Raw genomic sequence first — 19,916 nt, 5'->3', positions numbered from 1 at the left:
TCTTTCCGACGCTGCTTCATACAGATTACTGCTTACAATCGCATTTTCAGTCGCAAGTTGTGAAAGATCATTTTCAAAACTGAAATTAATAAAAACTTATCTGCGGTCTTGAATGCCACAGGAACGACTGACCAACCTGGCTTTAATAAGCATTGAAAAAGAATTTCTCACAGCTTATGTAAAAAGTGAAGTAGTTAGTGTTTTCTGACAGGAGGTATCATTTGGGGAAATGAACTTAATAAATTGGGTTGATTTATATTTAAATCGAATAGTGTCTATTTCATGTTTCATCTGTGTTTACATATTCAAAATATCTCCTCGTAATATTTCTCAGTACTAGGCCTTCTACTCGAATCTTTGGGGCATACAATCAAAGAGTTGGCCCCGGGCGTCACTAGACCTTTGCACACGCCACTGATGGAGGTCCACCAGGTGTGATGTGATGTGGAGGTCCACCAGGTGTGATGTGATGTGGAGGTCCACCAGGTGTGATGTGATGTGGAGGTCCACCAGGTGTGATGTGATGTGGAGGTCCACCAGGTGTGATGTGATGTGGAGGTCCACCAGGTGTGATGTGATGTGGAGGTCCACCAGGTGTGATGTGATGTGGAGGTCCACCAGGTGTGATGTGATGTGGAGGTCCACCAGGTGTGATGTGATGTGGAGGTCCACCAGGTGTGATGTGATGTGGAGGTCCACCAGGTGTGATGTGATGTGGAGGTCCACCAGGTGTGATGTGATGTGGAGGTCCACCAGGTGTGATGTGATGTGGAGGTCCACCAGGTGTGATGTGATGTGGAGGTCCACCAGGTGTGATGTGATGGGGAGGTGCACCCATGTGGAGGTCCACCAGGTGTGATGTCATGTGCTGTGGCGGTCCACCAGGTGTGATGTGATGTGGAGGTCCACCAGGTGTGATGTGATGTGGAGGTCCACCAGGTGTGATGTGATGTGGAGGTCCACCAGGTGTGATGTGATGTGGAGGTCCACCAGGTGTGATGTGATGTGGAGGTCCACCAGGTGTGATGTGATGTGGAGGTCCACCAGGTGTGATGTGATGTGGAGGTCCACCAGGTCCACCAGGTGTGTGTGATGTCATGTGGAGGTCCACCAGGTGTGATGTGATGTGGAGGTCCACCAGGTGTGATGTGATGTGGAGGTCCACCAGGTGTGATGTCATGTGGAGGTCCACCAGGTGTGATGTCATGTGGAGGTCCACCAGGTGTGATGTCATGTGGAGGTCCACCAGGTGTGATGTGATGTGGAGGTCCACCAGGTGTGATGTGATGTGGAGGTCCACCAGGTGTGATGTGATGTGGAGGTCCACCAGGTGTGATGTGATGTGGAGGTCCACCAGGTGTGATGTGATGTGGAGGTCCACCAGGTGTGATGTCATGTGGAGGTCCACCAGAGGTGTGATGTCATGTGGAGGTCCACCAGGTGTGATGTGATGTGGAGTTCCACCAGGTGTGATGTGATGTGGAGGTCCACCAGATGTGATGTGGAGGTCCACCAGGTGTGATGTGATGTGGAGGTCCACCAGGTGTGATGTGATGTGGAGGTCCACCAGGTGTGATGTGATGTGGAGGTCCACCAGGTGTGATGTGATGTGGAGGTCCACCAGGTGTGATGTGATGTGAGGGTCCACCAGGTGTGAGGCCCACCATACTGTAAACCACAAGTGTGGCGTGGGCCACAGCACTAAGGTGTAGGCCATAATAATGTAGCATGGGCCACAGCAGAGGTGTGGGCCACAGCAGTGTAGCGTGGGTCACAGCAGTGCAGCGTGGGTCACAGCAGTGTAGCGTGGGCCAGAGCACCGAGTTGTGGGCCAGAGCACCGAGGTGTGGGCCAGAGCACCGAGGTGTGGGCCAGAGCACCGAGGTGTGGGTCAGAGCACCGAGGTGTGGGCCACAGCAGTGTAGCTTGGGCCACAGCAGTGTAGTGTGGGCCACAGTACTGAGGTATGGGCCACAGCAGTGTAGCATGGGTCACAGCACTGAGGTGTGGGTCACAGCAGTGTAGCATGGGCCACAGCAGTGTAGGGTGGGCCACAGCAGTGTAGGGTGGGCCACAGCAGTGTAGGGTGGGCCACAGCAGTGTAGCGTGGGCCACAGCAGTGTAGGGTGGGCCACAGCAGTGTAGGGTGGGCCACAGCAGTGTGGCGTGGGCCACAGCAGTGTGGCGTGGGCCACAGCAGTGTAGCGTGGGCCACAACACTGTGTGGGCCACAGCAGTGTAGTGTGGGCCACAGCACTGAGGTGTGCGCCACAGCAGTGTAGCTTGGGCCACAGCAGTGTAGCTTGGGCCACAGCAGTGTGGCATGGGCCACAGCACTGAGGTGTGGGCCACAGCAGTGTAGCATGGGCCACAGCAGTGTAGCGTGGGCCACAGCAGTGTAGCGTGGGCCACAGCAGTGTAGCTTGGGCCACAGCAGTGTAGGGTGGGCCACAGCAGTGTGGCGTGGGCCACAGCAGTGTAGCGTGGGCCACAACACTGTGTGGGCCACAGCAGTGTAGTGTGGGCCACAGCACTGAGGTGTGGGCCACAGCAGTGTAGCTTGGGCCACAGCACTGAGGTGTGGGCCACAGCAGTGTAGCTTGGACCACAGCAGTGTGGCATGGGCCACAACAGTGTAGCGTGGGCCACAGCAGTGTAGCGTGGGCCACAGCAGTGTAGCGTGGGCTACAGCAGTGTAGCGTGGGCCACAGCAGTGTGGCGTGGGCCACAGCAGTGTGGCGTGGGCCACAGCAGTGTGGCGTGGGCCACAGCAGTGTGGCGTGGGCCACAGCAGTGTGGCGTGGGCCACAGCAGTGTGGCGTGGGCCACAGCAGTGTAGCGTGTGCCACAGCACTGAGGTGTATGCCACAGCAGTGTAGTGTGGGCCACAGCTCTGAGGTGTGGGCCACAGCAGTGTAGCGTGGGCCACAGCACTGAGGTGTGGGCCACAGCAGTGTAGCGTGGGCCACAGCAGTGTGGCGTGGGCCACAGTAGTGTATCATGAGCCACAGCAGTGTAGCGTGGGCCACAGCACTGAGGTGTGGGCCACAGCAGTGTAGCATGAGCCACAGCAGTGTAGCGTGGGGCACAGCACTGAGGTGTGGGCCACAGCAGTGTAGCGTGGGCCACAGCACTGAGGTGTGGGCCACAGCAGTGTAGCGTGGGCCACAGCAGTGGCATGGGCCACAGTAGTGTATCATGAGCCACAGCAGTGTAGCGTGGGCCACAGCACTGAGGTGTGGGCCACAGCAGTGTAACGTGAGCCATAGCAGTGTAGCGTGGGCCACAGCACTGAGGTGTGGGCCACAGCAGTGTAGCGTGGGCCACAGCAGTGTAGCGTGGGCCACAGCACTGAGGTGTGGGCCACAGCAGTGTAGCGTGGGCCACAGCACTGAGGTGTGGGCCACAGCAGTGTAACGTGGGCCACAGCAGTGTAGCGTGGGCCACAGCACTGAGGTGTGGGCCACAGCAGTGTAGCGTGGGCCACAGCACTGAGGTGTGGGCCACAGCAGTGTAGCGTGGGCCACAGCAGAGGTGTGGGCCACAGCAGTGTAGCGTGGGCCACAGCAGTGTAGCGTGGGCCACAGCAGAGGTGTGGGCCACAGCAGTGTAGCGTGGGCCACAGCACTGAGGTGTGGGCCACAGCAGTGTAACGTGGGCCACAGCAGTGTAGCGTGGGCCACAGAACTGAGGTGTGGGCCACAGCAGTGTAGCGTGGGCCACAGCAGTGTAGCGTGGGCCACAGCACTGAGGTGTGGGCCACAGCAGTGTAACGTGGGCCACAGCAGTGTAACGTGGGCCACAGCAGTGTAGCGTGGGCCACAGCACTGAGGTGTGGGCCACAGCAGTGTAGCGTGGGCCACAGCACTGAGGTGTGGGCCACAGCAGTGTAACGTGGGCCACAGCAGTGTAGCGTGGGCCACAGCACTGAGGTGTGGGCCACAGCAGTGTAGCGTGGGCCACAGCAGTGTAGCGTGGGCCACAGCACTGAGGTGTGGGCCACAGCAGTGTAGCGTGGGCCACAGCACTGAGGTGTGGGCCACAGCAGTGTAGCGTGGGCCACAGCACTGAGGTGTGGGCCACAGCAGCTGAACAAGGAAGTACAAAATCGCTGTGACCGGCGAGGTTACAAACAACCAAACTACCACAACCCATTCCTCGTCCAGTCATACCACACCCAGCAAGCTGTGTAGGCCTACAGGCCTGGGTAACGTTGAGAATCACAAGTTAAAGGAGTGAAGGAAAGGGAAACAGTGAAGGTTATTGGTTTTGTATCCCTCACCTGTCAAGTTCCGCCAGAACTTGCAACTCTTGAGGTGTCAAGTTTATTTCCTCCGTCGTCTCCGTTACCTCCATCTTGGGCACCGTTTAAGCACTTAACTGTGGTTCCATATGGATAAGATACACTCACTGTAAAGGTAAATCACTCATATTCACTGGGAACTCTTTACGGAGAGCACATCTACACTGCACCAGAACAACTTTACAAGTACACGCTGAGTGAGCGCTGCAGGACCACCCAAGTCTCGCTTCCCAACAACAATGCCATCTCACCATTTATATTACATTTAATTTACCTCTTAGCTTATTTAAAGAACACTTTCGTCTTTCAGAGTTGATATTAATGGAATTTTTATACCTGTCTATTATAATAAATTCTCAACTCTATTTACACAGGAATGGCAGAAAAAGCATCTCAAAATATGGCATCTCCATTGTATTATTTTTATAAAATTTCAGCCATGATTCTTGCTTTTCCTTTAAATGTAATGAGGCGCTGCTGGTTTAAAACAAAACATGCTGTTGATCTAGGCAGCTATTTATTAAAAACTGAGTGAGATAGAGGCAAGAGAGTGTAAGAGGAGATGGCAGGTGTCTGGGTTCCCACCTGCCCCTGCGACTCTGTGTTGACCTTCCCAGGAGTTCACCCACTCCAGCCTCACAACATACAACACATACTCTTAAAACAAAGATGCATCATCACAATTTCTCAAACTTACAACTTTTCTAACAACACTCAACACGGACGCATACATAAAAAAATTTGACATTGGTAGATTATTTATTATTTGAGGTGTTACGCGTAATTTCTTAGTTTGGGATGAAAAATCATTATTATTGGAATCTGGGCGTCATTGTAAGTGTTGTCATCAGCTGGTGAAGACTGAGAAGGTGCGGCTGTTGTGCATCATCAGGTACTTCATATATGCTCGGTATTACGTATATAACGTCTCTCTCACACCTGCTGGTCATGGCTGGGATGACTATAGTGACAGCTGCCACCAATATCAGCCTTGTCAGTCTGATACGAGTGTTATAGGGACGTTTTGTATTCATCCCTCGAGTTTCGTAGTAAGAATGAAGGTTAGACAGCATAATAATTATGTCCAGCTTGGTGATTAACACCGACAAGTATATGAGAGAGACGTATGTGAGAGTCAAGACACTGAGGATAGATTTCACCCAAAATGGGGATTTTCAGCCCCCTAGTGGGCAAAACATATCCTCATATCCTTATATTTCAGCTACACATAAGTACTGTTATCATGTATATGTAAATTACCAGGCATAACCCCAAAAGTCAGACTGGCTTATTTCCATAAGAGTTTTTTGTATTTTTAACCCAGGGTAGGGAAGGTTAGCCACCCAACAAAACCCAATAAAGTGTGGCAGATACACTCCTGGTGGCTGGTGTTAGTGTTGCTGAACCTCTTGAGGTTGCCATGGAAATTGGGAACTATCATGTCAGTCTCTCCCAAGGGCTTCACCTGTCCCTTGCTTCTCACAGCTAAGTCTGCCAGGGAGCGGTCGCCCTTGGATTTCTCGGCTAATGGGATGGAGCCATGTAACGTACCTTTTACTCTTAGAGCTAGGGTCCATGCTTTCCACTTGGCGGTCATTGGCAGCTTGGCCCAATAATGTTCATATCCGTATGCTACAGCCCTTGCAGTCCTTTTGCACCTTCTCAATCTTGTTTGGACACAAAGGGTTCTCCCTCAACAGTGGAAATCTGCCATTGTACTTCCGTTTCGCAAACCAGGCACTTCGGGGCTTAATACCTCTCGGAATCGTCCCATTGCTCTGACCAGTGTAGTCTGCAAGGTGATGGAACGATTAGTGAATAGATGTGTGATATGGTATTTGGAGACTCACAATAGTCTTTCTGAAAGTTAAGACACACGTGCAACATCTGGATATCTTTATTGTAGACGTTTCGCCATCCAGTGGCTTTATCAATACAGATTCTAGGACATATTTAGAAGATGGTAGAACTGTATACAAAAGATGAGGTAATCAGTCCCTCAGTCTTGGAGTAAGTGTTCACAGCATCGTGGTGGTGGATAATCTGGAACAAAGGCAAGAAGACTGGCGGTTATATAGGTGTCAGTGGATAAGGACATGTAGCATAGTCACTGGTAGGCAGGATTCCCCAGTGGAAGTAGGTCCTACCCAAAGGGATGGGTTAGTTGTAGCAGCCGTGAAGGTCTTGTAGATGTCCTCTTCTTGCTTTTGCTCCAGATTCTCCACCACCACGATGCTGTGAACACAAACTCCAAGGCTGAGGGACTGATTACCTCATCTTTTGTATATAGTTCTACTGTCTTCTAATTATATCCTAGAATCTGTATTGATAAAGCCACTGGATGGCGAAACGTCTACAATAAAGACATCCAGATGTTGCACATGGGTCTTAACTTTCATGTTGTGGGTATTTTATACCTTTCTTGCACAAGTGTCTTTCTTACCAATATGGCTTTTGCAAGGGCTGCTCTACTTTGGACCCCTTGCTCCACTTAGATACTTATGTGTGAAATGCCCTTGCTAATAAACACTCCATCCTAGCAGTCTTTTTTGACCTCAAGAAGGTATGACACCACCTGGAGGTATAACATTTTAGCCCAGGCCCACTCCTTAGGCCTCCTCGGTAATCTACTGACCTTCCTGGCTGCTTTCTTATCTGAAAGACATTTTTGTGTCCGTATTGGCACCTCACTTTCCTCAGACTTTGTTCAGGCTGAAGGGGTCCAACAGTGTTGTCCTTAGTACTACCTTTTTCCCCCTTCAAAGGTAGCTTGCCATGGTCGGCTGAATCTCCTTAAAATTCTTTCGCATCGTTCATGGGGAGCAGATCGCCGGACTCTCCTCCGTTTGCATTCCACTCTAGTCTTGTCCAAGCTGGATTATGGTGACCAAGTCTATTCTGCGGCTTCTACAACTCGGTTAGATCCCCTTCATCATCAGGGTCTGTTTATGCCTTGGTGCCTTTTGTTCATTCCCTGTTGAAAGCCTCTATGCTGAAGCGAATGTTCCTTCAATGATGCTCATTGCCTTCATTACTTTGTCCACTCTTATAACCTTTGTGTTCCTTCTATGTATAGGTTGGTCTCATGTTAGTAGAAGCCCGTTATTTGTTCGGCACCCCCGCTTACTCCGACCGTTTTCCCCTCATCTTCACTCCAGTCTTCTCTCTAGTTGCCTCCCTTGTATGTTCATATAGCATCTGCCTTTTCCCTTCCCTCTTGGGAGGTTCTGACGGTTCGTGTCTGTTCTTCCCTACTACCGTGTGCCAAACTCTCCTACCTATGGCTGCTTCTTGCTCTTTTTCTTGATCACTTCTGTCACATGCACATGCCATCGCTGTTTATACAGATGGTTCTAAATCTTCTGACGGTGTTGGGTTCGTGGCAGTCTTCCCTGATGGTGTTGTGCGGGGATCATTTGTTACTCAGCTAGTATTTGTACCGCTGAGTTGTATGCCATCCTCATAGCACTTCTGCGTATTACATACATGTCAACTTTGACATTTATGATCATTTCAGATTCCCTCAGCACTTTACAGGCCATTAAACAATTTAATTCCCTTCATCCATTAGTCCTTCATATTTAACTTTGATTGCACCGTATGGCTAGCAAAAACAGACATCATTTTCTGTTGGGTCCCTGGACATGATGTGCAGGGCAATGAACAAGTGGATGCTGCTGCACGGTCAGCTGTACATGATCTTATGGTTTCCTATAGAGGTATTCCGTTCAGGGATTATTATACAGTCATCTTTGCTCATCTTCACAGCCACTGGCAACAGTGGTAGTTGAACATGCCCTATGATAAATTGCACTCTATTAAACTGCTTTTACGTATGTGGTCATCTTCTTATCACCGTTGCTGTTCCTGGGAGACTGTGCTCTCCCATCTCCGCATCGGCCATATTTGCCTTACCCATGGGTACCTCATGGAACAATACCCTATTCCTCTATGAGGTTCGTCGGGTCCCTATTTCGATTCTTCACTTTCTTGTGGATTGTCCGGTGTACCAACGAGCTCACAGGATTTACCTCTGACGGCGACACCCTACCACTCTTACCTTATCTTTCCTTCTTGCAGACGGCCCTGACTTTGACTTATGATCACATTTTGACTTTTTGTCAGCAACTGCTTTACTATACAAACTTTGATGCATAGCCCCTAGCGTCCCTTTGAGCCATTTTCTACCCTTACCTCTGAATCCCTCTCCACCTAGCTATTTATAGCCCCAGCACTATTTTCTGCCTCGCAGCGCCGCATGACCCTTGTCGGTTTAGCGCCTTATTAGTATTCAATTATAATAATAATGCTCCATTTGATGAAATTCTTAACTTTTGCTAGCATGCTTTCCATTTTATTTGAGCACAGCTATCAGAACTATCCTATAAAGTGCACAGAAGTTGGTAATATAGCCAATTTTACACAATTTAAAAAATTCCAATTTAAAAACAGAGCCCAAAATAAACACTGTAGACATTTTTCATTGTCTTCCATTCTATGAACCAACCATCCTAGGAAACTCTCCAAAGTTATACACTCGTAGTTATCCTATCTTCCATGCCTTTCATGGTGTCTGAACCATTCCGATAACCCCTCCATTGCTTTCATGCCATTGTATCATTTGATTTCTTGACCCCTTATTCTCTGCATAATATTCATGCCACATTGATCTCCAACACATCTATACTCTTCACTGCCTCCTCACTGCAGCATAATTTAAAACGAAATTATTACTATGAATTCCTTAACCCTTTGACTGTTTCAGGCCCCTTTCTGAAACTGTCATTCTATGTCGCCAAATATTCGAAAAAAAAAAATTATTTTTTCTTATGAAATGATAGAGAATCTTTTCCCGATGGTAATGACACCAAAAGTTCGAAATATGGTCGAAAACTCACGGAATTACGCTCCCACGAAGTTAGCGGAATCGGCAACATATGTGTATCGGCGATTTCGCCGACTTTGAGCCCTGTTTTTAGCCAATTTCGTTGCTCCAGTTGACCAAACTCATAGCTATTTCTTTAGAACTCCATTTTATCTATCAGCTGAGTACAAGAAACCACCAATTTACTAATTTGAACTACCCAATATAGTGGTCAGAAATTGACAATTTGGCCAATTTCACGCAAATTAAAAAAGATGCCAATTTCAAAATAGGGTCCAGAATAAACAAGGTAGACATTCTTGGCACTAAAATAGCATATCCTCTGTTCATTGGTCACATCTCTAGGCCCATCTTATATTATTATTGCTTTCTATTTTGATTTTTTATTCATACAAAAAAATACAAAGTTTACTGTTATGCAGACTACTGCATTATTGTAAAAATGATATAAATAATATCAGTGCACTAGTGAAAGAATATTAGACTCCCCAGTTGACGTGTATTGGACGTGTAGTGTGATTTGTTTACTCCTGAACATTGGTAAAATTCGAACATTTTCGCTAATTTGAGCTCAGTTTCAAGGTCGTTTTCATCGTCAAAGTAATGAAAATCATCTCTATTTCTGTAATATGTTTTCCATTTTAACACCTAAGACCATGAAAACACGAATACAACGAAAAATACTATACGAAAATACACCTCAAAGTCGGCGTTTTATTCCAAAAAAACGATCAGTTTTTTTTTCTCATTACGCAATGTGTGCTGCAGGATTTTTTTTATGTGGTGCACACTGACCACACAGACCCATTCTCTCACATGTGGGCCTACCAGCTTTCTCCTGCTTGATTTGAAGCCGCTAGAATTGTTGAGTATATATACGTCAGAAACATTGGCTCGTAAGACGTATTTATACGTCGAAAACAGTCAAAGGGTTAATATTGAGGGGCATTGTACATGGTTTCATTATTGCAGACACAACAGCAGGTTGTTGTGCATCTGACACTTGATATGGGAGGAAGTGGCCAGGCTAAACTGAAAAAGCCAAACGAAGAGGAGGAGTTTGAGGTCCTTGATGTAAGAGGAACTGCTCGTAACGGGATGTCGTGGCTCCAAGAGTTTATGCATGATTTGACCCAGCAGCCTGTCACAAAGCAAGTCGCTGTTGGTGGTTTGTCAGGATGGTAAGTTGTGTGTACCTAAGTTTATCTCTGTTAATGGTTCTGGGGATTAGTGCCCCTATGGCCTAGTCCTGGTGCAGGAATGAAAACTACTGCATTAAAAAACACACTAAATTAGAGAAAAGTGTATAACAAATGTAAGCAGAAGCTTGTAAGATTTCCTTGTCATTTTATACATGAAGCAAATCCTGTCAAGGTGCAAATTATTTAACAGCTTCCATTTCACTTGTATGAGAGAGTAATAGTACAGGAGGGCTCTGCTTATATAGGAAGTTAGGTTCTGGGCTACTGCTGTAAAGCTAAAATCACTTTAAAGTGAAACGTAGCCTTTTCCCTTTCAAATGCATATAAAAGCCTGATAATGTGTTTACACTATCATGTATTAAGTGATCAATAGAGATAGGCCTAAAAAATGCATATACAGTACACACACTACTTCTTCTTTCAACACACCGGCCGTATCCCACCGAGGCGGGGTGGCCCAAAAGGATAAATGAAAGTTTCTCCTTTTACATTTAGTAATATATACAGGAGAAGGGGTTACTAGCCCCTTGCTCCTGGCATTTTAGTCGCCTCTTACAACACACATGGCTTACGGAGGAAGAATTCTGTTCCACTTCCCCATAGAGGTAAGAGGAAATAAACAAGAACAAGAACTAGAAAGAAAATAGAAGAAAACTCAAAGGGGTGTGTATATATATGCTTGTACATGTATGTGTAGTGTGACCTAAGTGTAAGTAGAAGTAGCAAGATGTACCTGAAATCTTGCATGTTTATTTCGTTTTACACTCGCTTGGCAGGACGGTAGTACCTCCCTGGGCGGTTACTGTCTACCAACCTACTACCTAGGACACATTACTTACCTTAAAATATTTTTTGTCTTTAACTTATAGTGAGTAGGAAGTCTAAATAAATGAAGGGGCATAATTGAAAATAGCTGCATTAGCAAAATGCAGTAAAATGAACCACTGTAAAGCAGGGCCCTCCTGTAATGTGCCTCTTTGGATGGTTACTGTGTATCAGTCCACTATATTATTGCTGCTGTAATAGTGATAGTCTGCTCACCTGTGTCTGCAATTAAGTTTTTTTTTTTTTTTTTACAAACCAGCTGTGTTCCACCAAGGCAGGGTGGCCCAAAATGAAAAACGAAAGTTTTTCTTATTGTTTATTTGTGTAGGCACATTGTAACATTTTTCCCCTGATATCCATATAACAGTTTTTTTTTTTGTTTCACTTTCCTTCTAACATTTCTCAGTAGTTAAAGGTGGTTGAAATATTTTAAGCTAACCTATTAATTAGAGATAAATCTTGAGATGGCATTTTTGGATTGTCCTAGACTTGATAATGGTCCAGAATATGCCAAAACATTGTCTAAATATTTACCTTAAATTTGTTAGTTATTTTTCCAGCCATAGTATTGACATTGATTTTCTTTGAGGTTGTAATGTATTAGAAGGCAGTTCCCATGTGGGAAAATAAATTGTAGGTATGTAGAGGCTTTGAGTTCCTAGTAAAAGAAAGGACTACATCATGTTGTACTCTTGCAGGGTTGTAGGATACTTATCAATGAAGGTGGGCAAAGTTGCTGCAACAGTAGTTGGTGGAAGCCTTCTCATCATGCAACTGGCTGCCCATAAAGGATATATAAAAGTACTGTATACTATATATTATTTATTTCATGTATTCGTAGGTGATACATACTTTGGTATAGAGTTAACTATTGAAGCTTACACCAAAATAAGCCTCATGGACATTAAAATATATATTTATGATACTCTACAATATGCATTTTGTAGGTGGATTGGAATAAAGTGAACAGGGAACTTGAGAAGAATGCTAAGAAGCTGAAGCAAGAGGTAGAGTCCACTGTGAATGCTGGAGCTACAGATGAGGTCTGTTAAGAATCTTGATGTATTTTTTATTTTTGCACATTCGTTTCAGCATTTCTTTATGATGTTTTGTTCTTTTGTAGTAGTCTGCACGACAAGTAGCTTAATGCTTGATAGATAAGTGTTTTCCCTACCTGTTAATGAAATACTTTAAATTTTATTCTTAATACTGTACACGGAAATACAGGTTAAATGACTAGAGTGGGCTGCTCTGAGTAGCATGAGCTTTCAAACTTTCATATGATTTTGTCTATTGTAAATCAATGTTTTGGATACATATTATCAAATACTGTAATCAGAATGTAAAATGCACCTAAGGATTTTTTTAAATGATCATATATTTGATACGTATTGGTCATTAACATATTTTCTTCATATTCGACCTTTGCCATGTACACCAGAACATCAGTAATATGGAATGTTTGGGACTAAGATATGCCCAGCTTGGGAGCATTGAAAAAATACAAATTTTAGAGATGCAAGCTGCGCTTTTCAGGCACTATTTGTATGGTCACAACAAACTTCTGTGCAAAATTTCAGACCATTTCATGCCCATTTGCCCTGCTGCATCGCGATTGACTTCATCAAATTGTACATCATTGAAAGCAATTAGTTATAATTTATTGGTTGTCAGGATAATGAAGTGTACATGGTTTATATCATTAACACAAAGCGCCAATGTGAAAAACAGTACAGAATGGGTCAAATAACTAGAGACTAGTCTAAACGTTACTCATCAGCTCTTACCAGCCTGATAAGAAAGTCTAAAAAATTGAAATATGGAAACAGGTTGCATAACATCTAAGGTGATATGGAAAAGACCTAGAAAACTGTCTAAAATTCTAGGGACTAAATAGATATCCAAAAAACAAAACAATCAAATTAACAAAATGAGACGAACCCCTACTCCCACCATCTGAAACAGCAAACACTCAATGTTTTCTTCTCCACTATAGGAAAGAACCTAGCGAGCAAAATCCCAAGCTCAAGCACCCGTCCATCAGACTACCTCATGGGCACCTACCCAAATACACTATTCCTAGCTCCTACCAATCCAACAGAAGTCTCACTCATCATCAATATCCTTAAAAACAAGGCAGGAGACATAAACAACTTGCTGACATTAATGTACAAAAAGGCTTCTCAAGTGTTGTCACCATTTATTGCAATACTTTAACAAATCCATTGAATCCTCCACCTTCCCAGCAATTCTCAAAATAGCAAGGGTCACCCCGATCTACAAAGGAGGTGACTAAGCTGACTTGAATAACTATAGACCAAAATCTAACTTACCACTGCTCTCTAAAATCTTCAAGAGGCCACTACCTCAACTACCTAAAGTCATACCTTAGTAACAGAAGCCAATATTTATATTATTTTTATTATCACATTGGCCGATTCTCACCAAGGCAGGGTGGCCCGAAAAAGAAAAACTTTCACCATCATTCACTCCATCACTGTCTTGCCAGAAGGGTGCTTTACACTACAGTTTTTAAACTGCAACATTAACACACCTTCAGAGTGCAGGCACTGTACTTCCCATCTCCAGGACTCGAGTCCGGCCTGCCGGTTTCCCTGAACCCCTTCATAAATGTTACTTTGCTCACACTCCAACAGCACGTCAAGTATTAAAAACCATAGAACCATTTGTCTCCATTCACTCCTATCAAACACGCTCACGCATGCCTGCTGGAAGTCCAAGCCCCTCGCACACAAAACCTCCTTTACCCCCTCCCTCCAATCTTTTCTAGGCCGACCCCTACCCCGCCTTCCTTCCACTACAGACTGATACACTCTCGAAGTCACTCTGTTTCGCTCCATTCTCTCTACATGTCCGAACCACCTCAACAACCCTTCCTCAGCCCTCTGGACAACAGTTTTGGTAATCCCGCACCTCCTCCTAACTTCCAAACTACGAATTTTCTGCATTATATTCACACCACACATTGCCCTCAGACATGGCATCTCCACTGCCTCCAGCCTTCTCCTCGCTGCAACATTCATCACCCATGCTTCACACCCATATAAGAGCGTTGGTAAAACTATACTCTCATACATTCCCCTTTTTGCCTCCAAGGACAAATTTCTTTGTCTCCACAGACTCCTAAGTGCACCACTCACCCTTTTCCCCTCATCAATTCTATGATTCACCTCATCTTTCATAGACCCATCCGCTGACACGTCCACTCCCAAATATCTGAATACATTCATCTCTCCATACTCTCTCCCTCCAATCTGATATCCAATCTTTCATCACCTAATCTTTTTGTTATCCTCATAACCTTACTCTTTCCTGTATTCACTTTTGATTTTCTTCTTTTGCACACCCTACCAAATTCATCCACCAATCTCTGCAACTTCTTTTCAGAATCTCCCAAGAGCACAGTGTCATCAGCAAAGAGCAACTGTGACAACTCCCACTTTGTGTGTGATTCTTTATCTTTTAACTCCACGCCTCTTGCCAAGACCCTCGCATTTACTTCTCTTACAACCCCATCTATAAATATATTAAACAACCACGGTGACATCACACATCCTTGTCTAAGGCCTACTTTTACTGGGAAATAATTTCCCTCTTTCCTACATACTCTAACTTGAGCCTCACTATCCTCGTAAAAACTCTTCACTGCTTTCAGTAACCTACCTCCTACACCATACACCTGCAACATTTGCCACATTGCCCCCCTATCCACCCTGTCACATGCCTTTTCCAAATCCATAAATGCCACAAAGACCTCTTTAGCCTTATCTAAATACTGTTCACTTATATATTTCACTGTAAACACCTGGTCCACACACCCCCTACCTTTCCTAAAGCCTCCTTGTTCATCTGCTATCCTATTCTCCGTCTTACTCTTAATTCTTTCAATAATAACTCTACCATACACTTTACCAGGTATACTCAACAGACTTATCCCCCTATAATTTTTGCACTCTCTTTTGTCCCCTTTGCCTTTATACAAAGGAACTATGCATGCTCTCTGCCAATCCCTAGGTACCTTACCCTCTTCCATACATTTATTAAATAATTGCACCAACCACTCCAAAACTATATCCCCACCTGCTCTTAACATTTCTATCTTTATCCCATCAATCCCGGCTGCCTTACCCCCTTTCATTTTACCTACTGCCTCACGAACTTCTCCCACACTCACAACTGGCTCTTCCTCACTCCTACAAGATGTTATTCCTCCTTGCCCTATACACGAAATCACAGCTTCCCTGTCTTCATCAACATTTAACAATTCCTCAAAATATTCCCTCCATCTTCCCAATACCTCTAACTCTCCATTTAATAACTCTCCTCTCCTAATTTTAACTGATAAATCTAGGCTTCCTTATATGTTAATCTCACTCCAAAACTTTTTCTTATTTTCAACAAAATATGTTGATAAAATCTCACCCACTCTCTCATTTGCTCTCTTTTTACATTGCTTCACCACTCTCTTAACCTCTCTCTTTTTCTCCATATACAGTGGACCCTCGACCAGCGATGGCATCGATTAACGATAAATCTGACTAGCGATACATTTTATCGCAAAAATTTTGCCTCGATTAGCTCTAAAAAAAACTCGACCAACACTATTCCTTCCGTCTGAGACGCGTCCACTTCTGGCCAGTGTTTACAAGCCAGCCAGCCAGCCACCGCAGTCGCTTCCAAGCATACAATCGGAACATTTCATTTTATCACAGCCTTTTTAGTGATTGCACCTGCAAAATAAGTCACCATGGGCCCCAAGAAAGCTTCTAGTGCCAACCCTGCAGCAAAAAGGGTGAGAATTACTATGGATATGAAGAAAGAGATCATTGCTAAGTATGAAAGTGGAGTGCATGTCTCCGAGCTGGCCAGGCTGTACACAAAACCCCAATCAACCATCGCTACTATTGTGGCCAAGAAAACGGCAATCAAGGAAGCTGTTCTTGCCAAAGGTGCAACTATTTTTTTGAAACTGAGATCGCAAGTGATAGAAGATGTTGAGAGACTGTTATTGGTATGGATAAACGAAAAACAGATAGCAGGAGATAGCATCTCTCAAGCGATCATATGTGAAAAGGCTAGGAAGTTGCATGACGATTTAATTAGAAAAATGCCAGCAACTAGTGGTGATGTGAGTGAATTTAAGGCCAGCAAAAGTTGGTGTGAGAGATTTAATTATCGTAGTGGCATACATAGTGTGATAAGGCATGGTGAGGCTGCCAGTTTGGACCAAAAAGCAGCTGAAAAATATGTGCAGGAATTCAAGGAGTACATAGACAGTGAAGGACTGAAACCTGAACAAGTGTTTAATGGTGACACTGACAATGTTGTGAAACACGTTAGGAATGTCATAAAGGAACGGGAGGTACAGGCCTCTATGGGCAGATATGTTGTGCGACAGAGGTCCAGTGACTCTCAAGCTGGTCCTAGTGGCATTAAAAGAAGGGAAGTAACCCCGAAAAAGGACTTGCCACCTCAAGTCCTAATGGAAGGGGATTCCCCTTCTAAACAAAAAGACCATCAACACACTCCCCTCTTCCCATCCCATCAATCATCACCAGATCTTCAATAAAGGTAAGTGTCATGTAACTGTGCATGTCTTCTTCAGTTTGTGTGTATTAAAATTAATATTTCCTGTGTTAAAAATTTAGTTTTTTCAATACTTTTGGGTGTCTTGCACGGATTAATTTGATTTCCATTGTTTCTTATGGGGAAAATTAACTTGACTAATGATTATTTTGACTAACGATGAGCTCTCAGGAACGGATTAATAGTGTTAGTCGAGGGTCCACTGTACTCTTCCCTCCTTGCATCACTTCTACTTTGTAAAAACTTCTCATATGCTAACTTTTTCTCCCTTACTACTCTCTTTACATCATCATTCCACCAATCGCTCCTCTTCCCTCCCGCACCCACTTTCCTGTAACCACAAACTTCTGCTGAACACTCTAACACTGCATTTTTAAACCTACCCCATACCTCTTCGACCCCATTGCCTATGCTCTCATTAGCCCATCTATCCTCCAATAGCTCTTTATATCTTACCCTAACTGCCTCCTCTTTTAGTTTATAAACCTTCACCTCTCTCTTCCCTGATGCTTCTATTCTCCTTGTATCCCATCTACCTTTTACTCTCGGTGTAGCTACAACTAGAAAGTGATCTGATATATCTGTGGCCCCTCTATAAACATGTACATCCTGAAGTCTACTCAACAGTCTTTTATCTACCAATACATAATCCAACAAATTACTGTCATTTTGCCCTACATCATATCTTGTATACTTATTTATCCTCTTTTTCTTAAAATATGTATTACCTATAACTAAACCCCTTTCTATACAAAGTTCAATCAAAGGGCTCCCATTTTCATTTACACCTGGCACCCCAAACTTACCTACCACACCCTCTCTAAAAGTTTCTCCTATTTTAGCATTCAGGTCCCCTAACACAATTACTCTCTCACTTGGTTCAAAGGCTCCTATACATTCACTTAACATCTCCCAAAATCTTTCTCTCTCTCTCTCTCTCTACATTCCTCTCTTCTCCAGGTGGATACACACCTATGACCCACTTTTCGCATCCAACCTTTACTTTAATCCACATAATTCTTGAATTTACACATTCATATTCTCTTTTCTCCTTCCATAACTGATCCTTCAACATTACTGCTACCCTTTGCTCTAACTCTCTCAGATACTCCAGATTTAATCCCATTTATTTCCCCCCACCGAAACTCCCCTACCCCCTTCAGCTTTGTTTCGCTTAGGGCCAGGACATCCAACTTCTTTTCATTCATAACATCAGCAATCATCTGTTTCTTGTCATCCGCACTACATCCACGCACATTCAAGCATCCCAGTTTTATAAAGTTTTTCTCTTTTTTTAGTAAATGTCTACAGGAGAAGGGGTTACTAGCCCATTGCTCCCGGCATTTTAGTCGCCTCATACGACACGCATGGCTTACGGAGGAAAGATTCTTTTCCACTTCCCCATGGACAATAGAAGAAATAAAGAAGAACAAGAGCTAGTTAGAAAAAGGAGAAAAACCTAGATGTACAGTGGACCCCCGCATAGCGATATTAATCCGTGCAAGAGAGCTCATTGTTATGCAAAATTATCGTTATGCGAATGAATTTTCCCCATAAGAAATAATGGAAATCAAATTAATCCGTGCAAGACACCCCAAAGTATGAAAAAAAAAATTTTTACCTCATGAAATATTAATTTTAATACACACAAACTGAAAAAGGCATGCACAATTACATGACACTTACTTTTATTGAAGATCTGGTGATGATTGATGGGAGAGGAGGAGAGAGTGTTAGTGTTTAGAAGGGGAATCCCCTTCCATTAAGACATGAGGTGTCAAGTCCTTTTCTGGGGTTACTTCCCTTCTTCTTTTAATGCCACTAGGACCAGCTTCAGAGTCACTGGAGTTCTGTCGCACAACATATCTGTCCATAGTGGCCTGTACCTCTCGTTCCTTTATGACTTCCCTAAAGTGGTTCACAACATTGTCAGTGTAATAGTCACCAGCACAGCTTGCAGTAGCTGTGTGAGGGTGATTTTCATCCATGAAGGTTTGCACTTCAAGCCACTTTGCACAGATTTCCTTAATCTTTGTAGTAGGCAATTTCTTCAATTTCTCTCTCCCCTCCTTCGAACCAGTTTCCTCAAGTCTGGCCTCTTGCTGTTGAAGTTGATCTATCAGCTCATCAGTGGTTAGTTCTTCATTGTCCTCCTCCACCAACTCTTCCACATCATCCCCACTAACCTCCAACCCCAAGGACTTTCCCAATGCCATAATGGATGCCTCAACTGGCATAGGATTCTCAGGGTTAGCCTGAAACCCTTCAAAATCCCTTTGGTCTACACATTCTGGCCAGTTTCTTCCAAGCAGAGTTCAAGGTCCTCTTAGTCACTCCCTCCCAAGCCTTACCTATAAGGTTTACACAATTGAGGATATTAAAGTGATCTCTCCAAAACTCTCTTAGAGTCAGTTGAGTTTCTGAGGTCACTACAAAGCACCTTTCAAACAGAGCTTTTGTGTACAGTTTTTTGAAGTTTGCAATAACCTGCTGGTCCATGGGCTGCAGGAGAGGAGTGGTATTAGGAGGCAAAAACTTCACCTTAATGAATTTCACGTCCCCATAAAGTCGCTCTGCCACGTCTGTAGGATGACCAGGGGCATTGTCTAACACCAGGAGGCACTTAAGTTCTAATTTCTTTTCAGTTAGGTAATCTTTCACATTGGGGGCAAATGCATGGTGTAACCAGTCATAGAAAAAGTCCCTAGTGACCCATGCCTTACTGTTTGCCCTCCACAGCACACACAAATTTTCCTTGAGGACATTCTTTTGCCTGAACGGTCTGGGAGTTTCAGAGTGATACACTAATAAAGGCTTCACTTTGCAATCACCAGTAGCATTGGAACACATCAACAGAGTAAGCCTGTCTTTCATAGGCTTATGTCCTGGGAGTGCCTTTTCCTCCTGAGTAATGTAGGTCCTGCTTGGCATTTTCTTCCAAAACAGGCCTGTTTCATCACAATTAAACACTTGTTCAGGTTTCGGTCCTTCAGTTTCTATGTACTCCTTGAATTCCTGCACATATTTTTCAGCTGCTTTGTGGTCCAAACTGGCAGCCTCACCATGCCTTATCACACTATGTATGCCACTACGC

The 19,916-nt window shown here is 44.4% G+C and overlaps 2 protein-coding genes across 4 annotated transcripts in view; one reads left to right on the top strand and one right to left on the bottom strand.

Moving 5' to 3' along the window:
• The window catches only part of Utx (Utx histone demethylase), an 806,852-nt gene extending 802,324 nt beyond the window's left edge, over positions 1-4,528 (bottom strand). The window contains exon 1 of one of the 2 annotated variants that reach the window (XM_053790164.2): positions 4,283-4,528. In XM_053790164.2, the coding sequence (XP_053646139.1) occupies positions 4,283-4,356 (74 nt within the window). In that variant the 5' untranslated portion in view covers positions 4,357-4,528. The remainder of the gene's footprint in view (positions 1-4,282) is intronic. The other variant, XM_053790163.2, reaches the window with a different exon arrangement.
• The window catches only part of LOC128698077 (FUN14 domain-containing protein 1), a 90,842-nt gene that overhangs the window by 29,316 nt on the left and 41,610 nt on the right, over positions 1-19,916 (top strand). Inside the window, exons 1-4 of one of the 2 annotated variants that reach the window (XM_053790170.2) lie at positions 5,107-5,195; positions 10,161-10,369; positions 11,914-12,016; positions 12,163-12,258. In XM_053790170.2, coding sequence (XP_053646145.1) covers positions 10,197-10,369; positions 11,914-12,016; positions 12,163-12,258 — 372 coding nt within the window. In that variant the 5' untranslated portion in view covers positions 5,107-5,195; positions 10,161-10,196. Of the gene's footprint in view, positions 1-5,106; positions 5,196-10,160; positions 10,370-11,913; positions 12,017-12,162; positions 12,259-19,916 lie in introns of those variants that run through there. The other variant, XM_053790169.2, reaches the window with a different exon arrangement.

The sequence above is a fragment of the Cherax quadricarinatus genome, chromosome 58 (genome assembly GCF_038502225.1).
Source record: "Cherax quadricarinatus isolate ZL_2023a chromosome 58, ASM3850222v1, whole genome shotgun sequence".
Taxonomy (NCBI): Eukaryota; Metazoa; Arthropoda; class Malacostraca; order Decapoda; family Parastacidae; genus Cherax; species Cherax quadricarinatus.
This window is presented reverse-complemented; position numbering and strand designations above follow the sequence as displayed.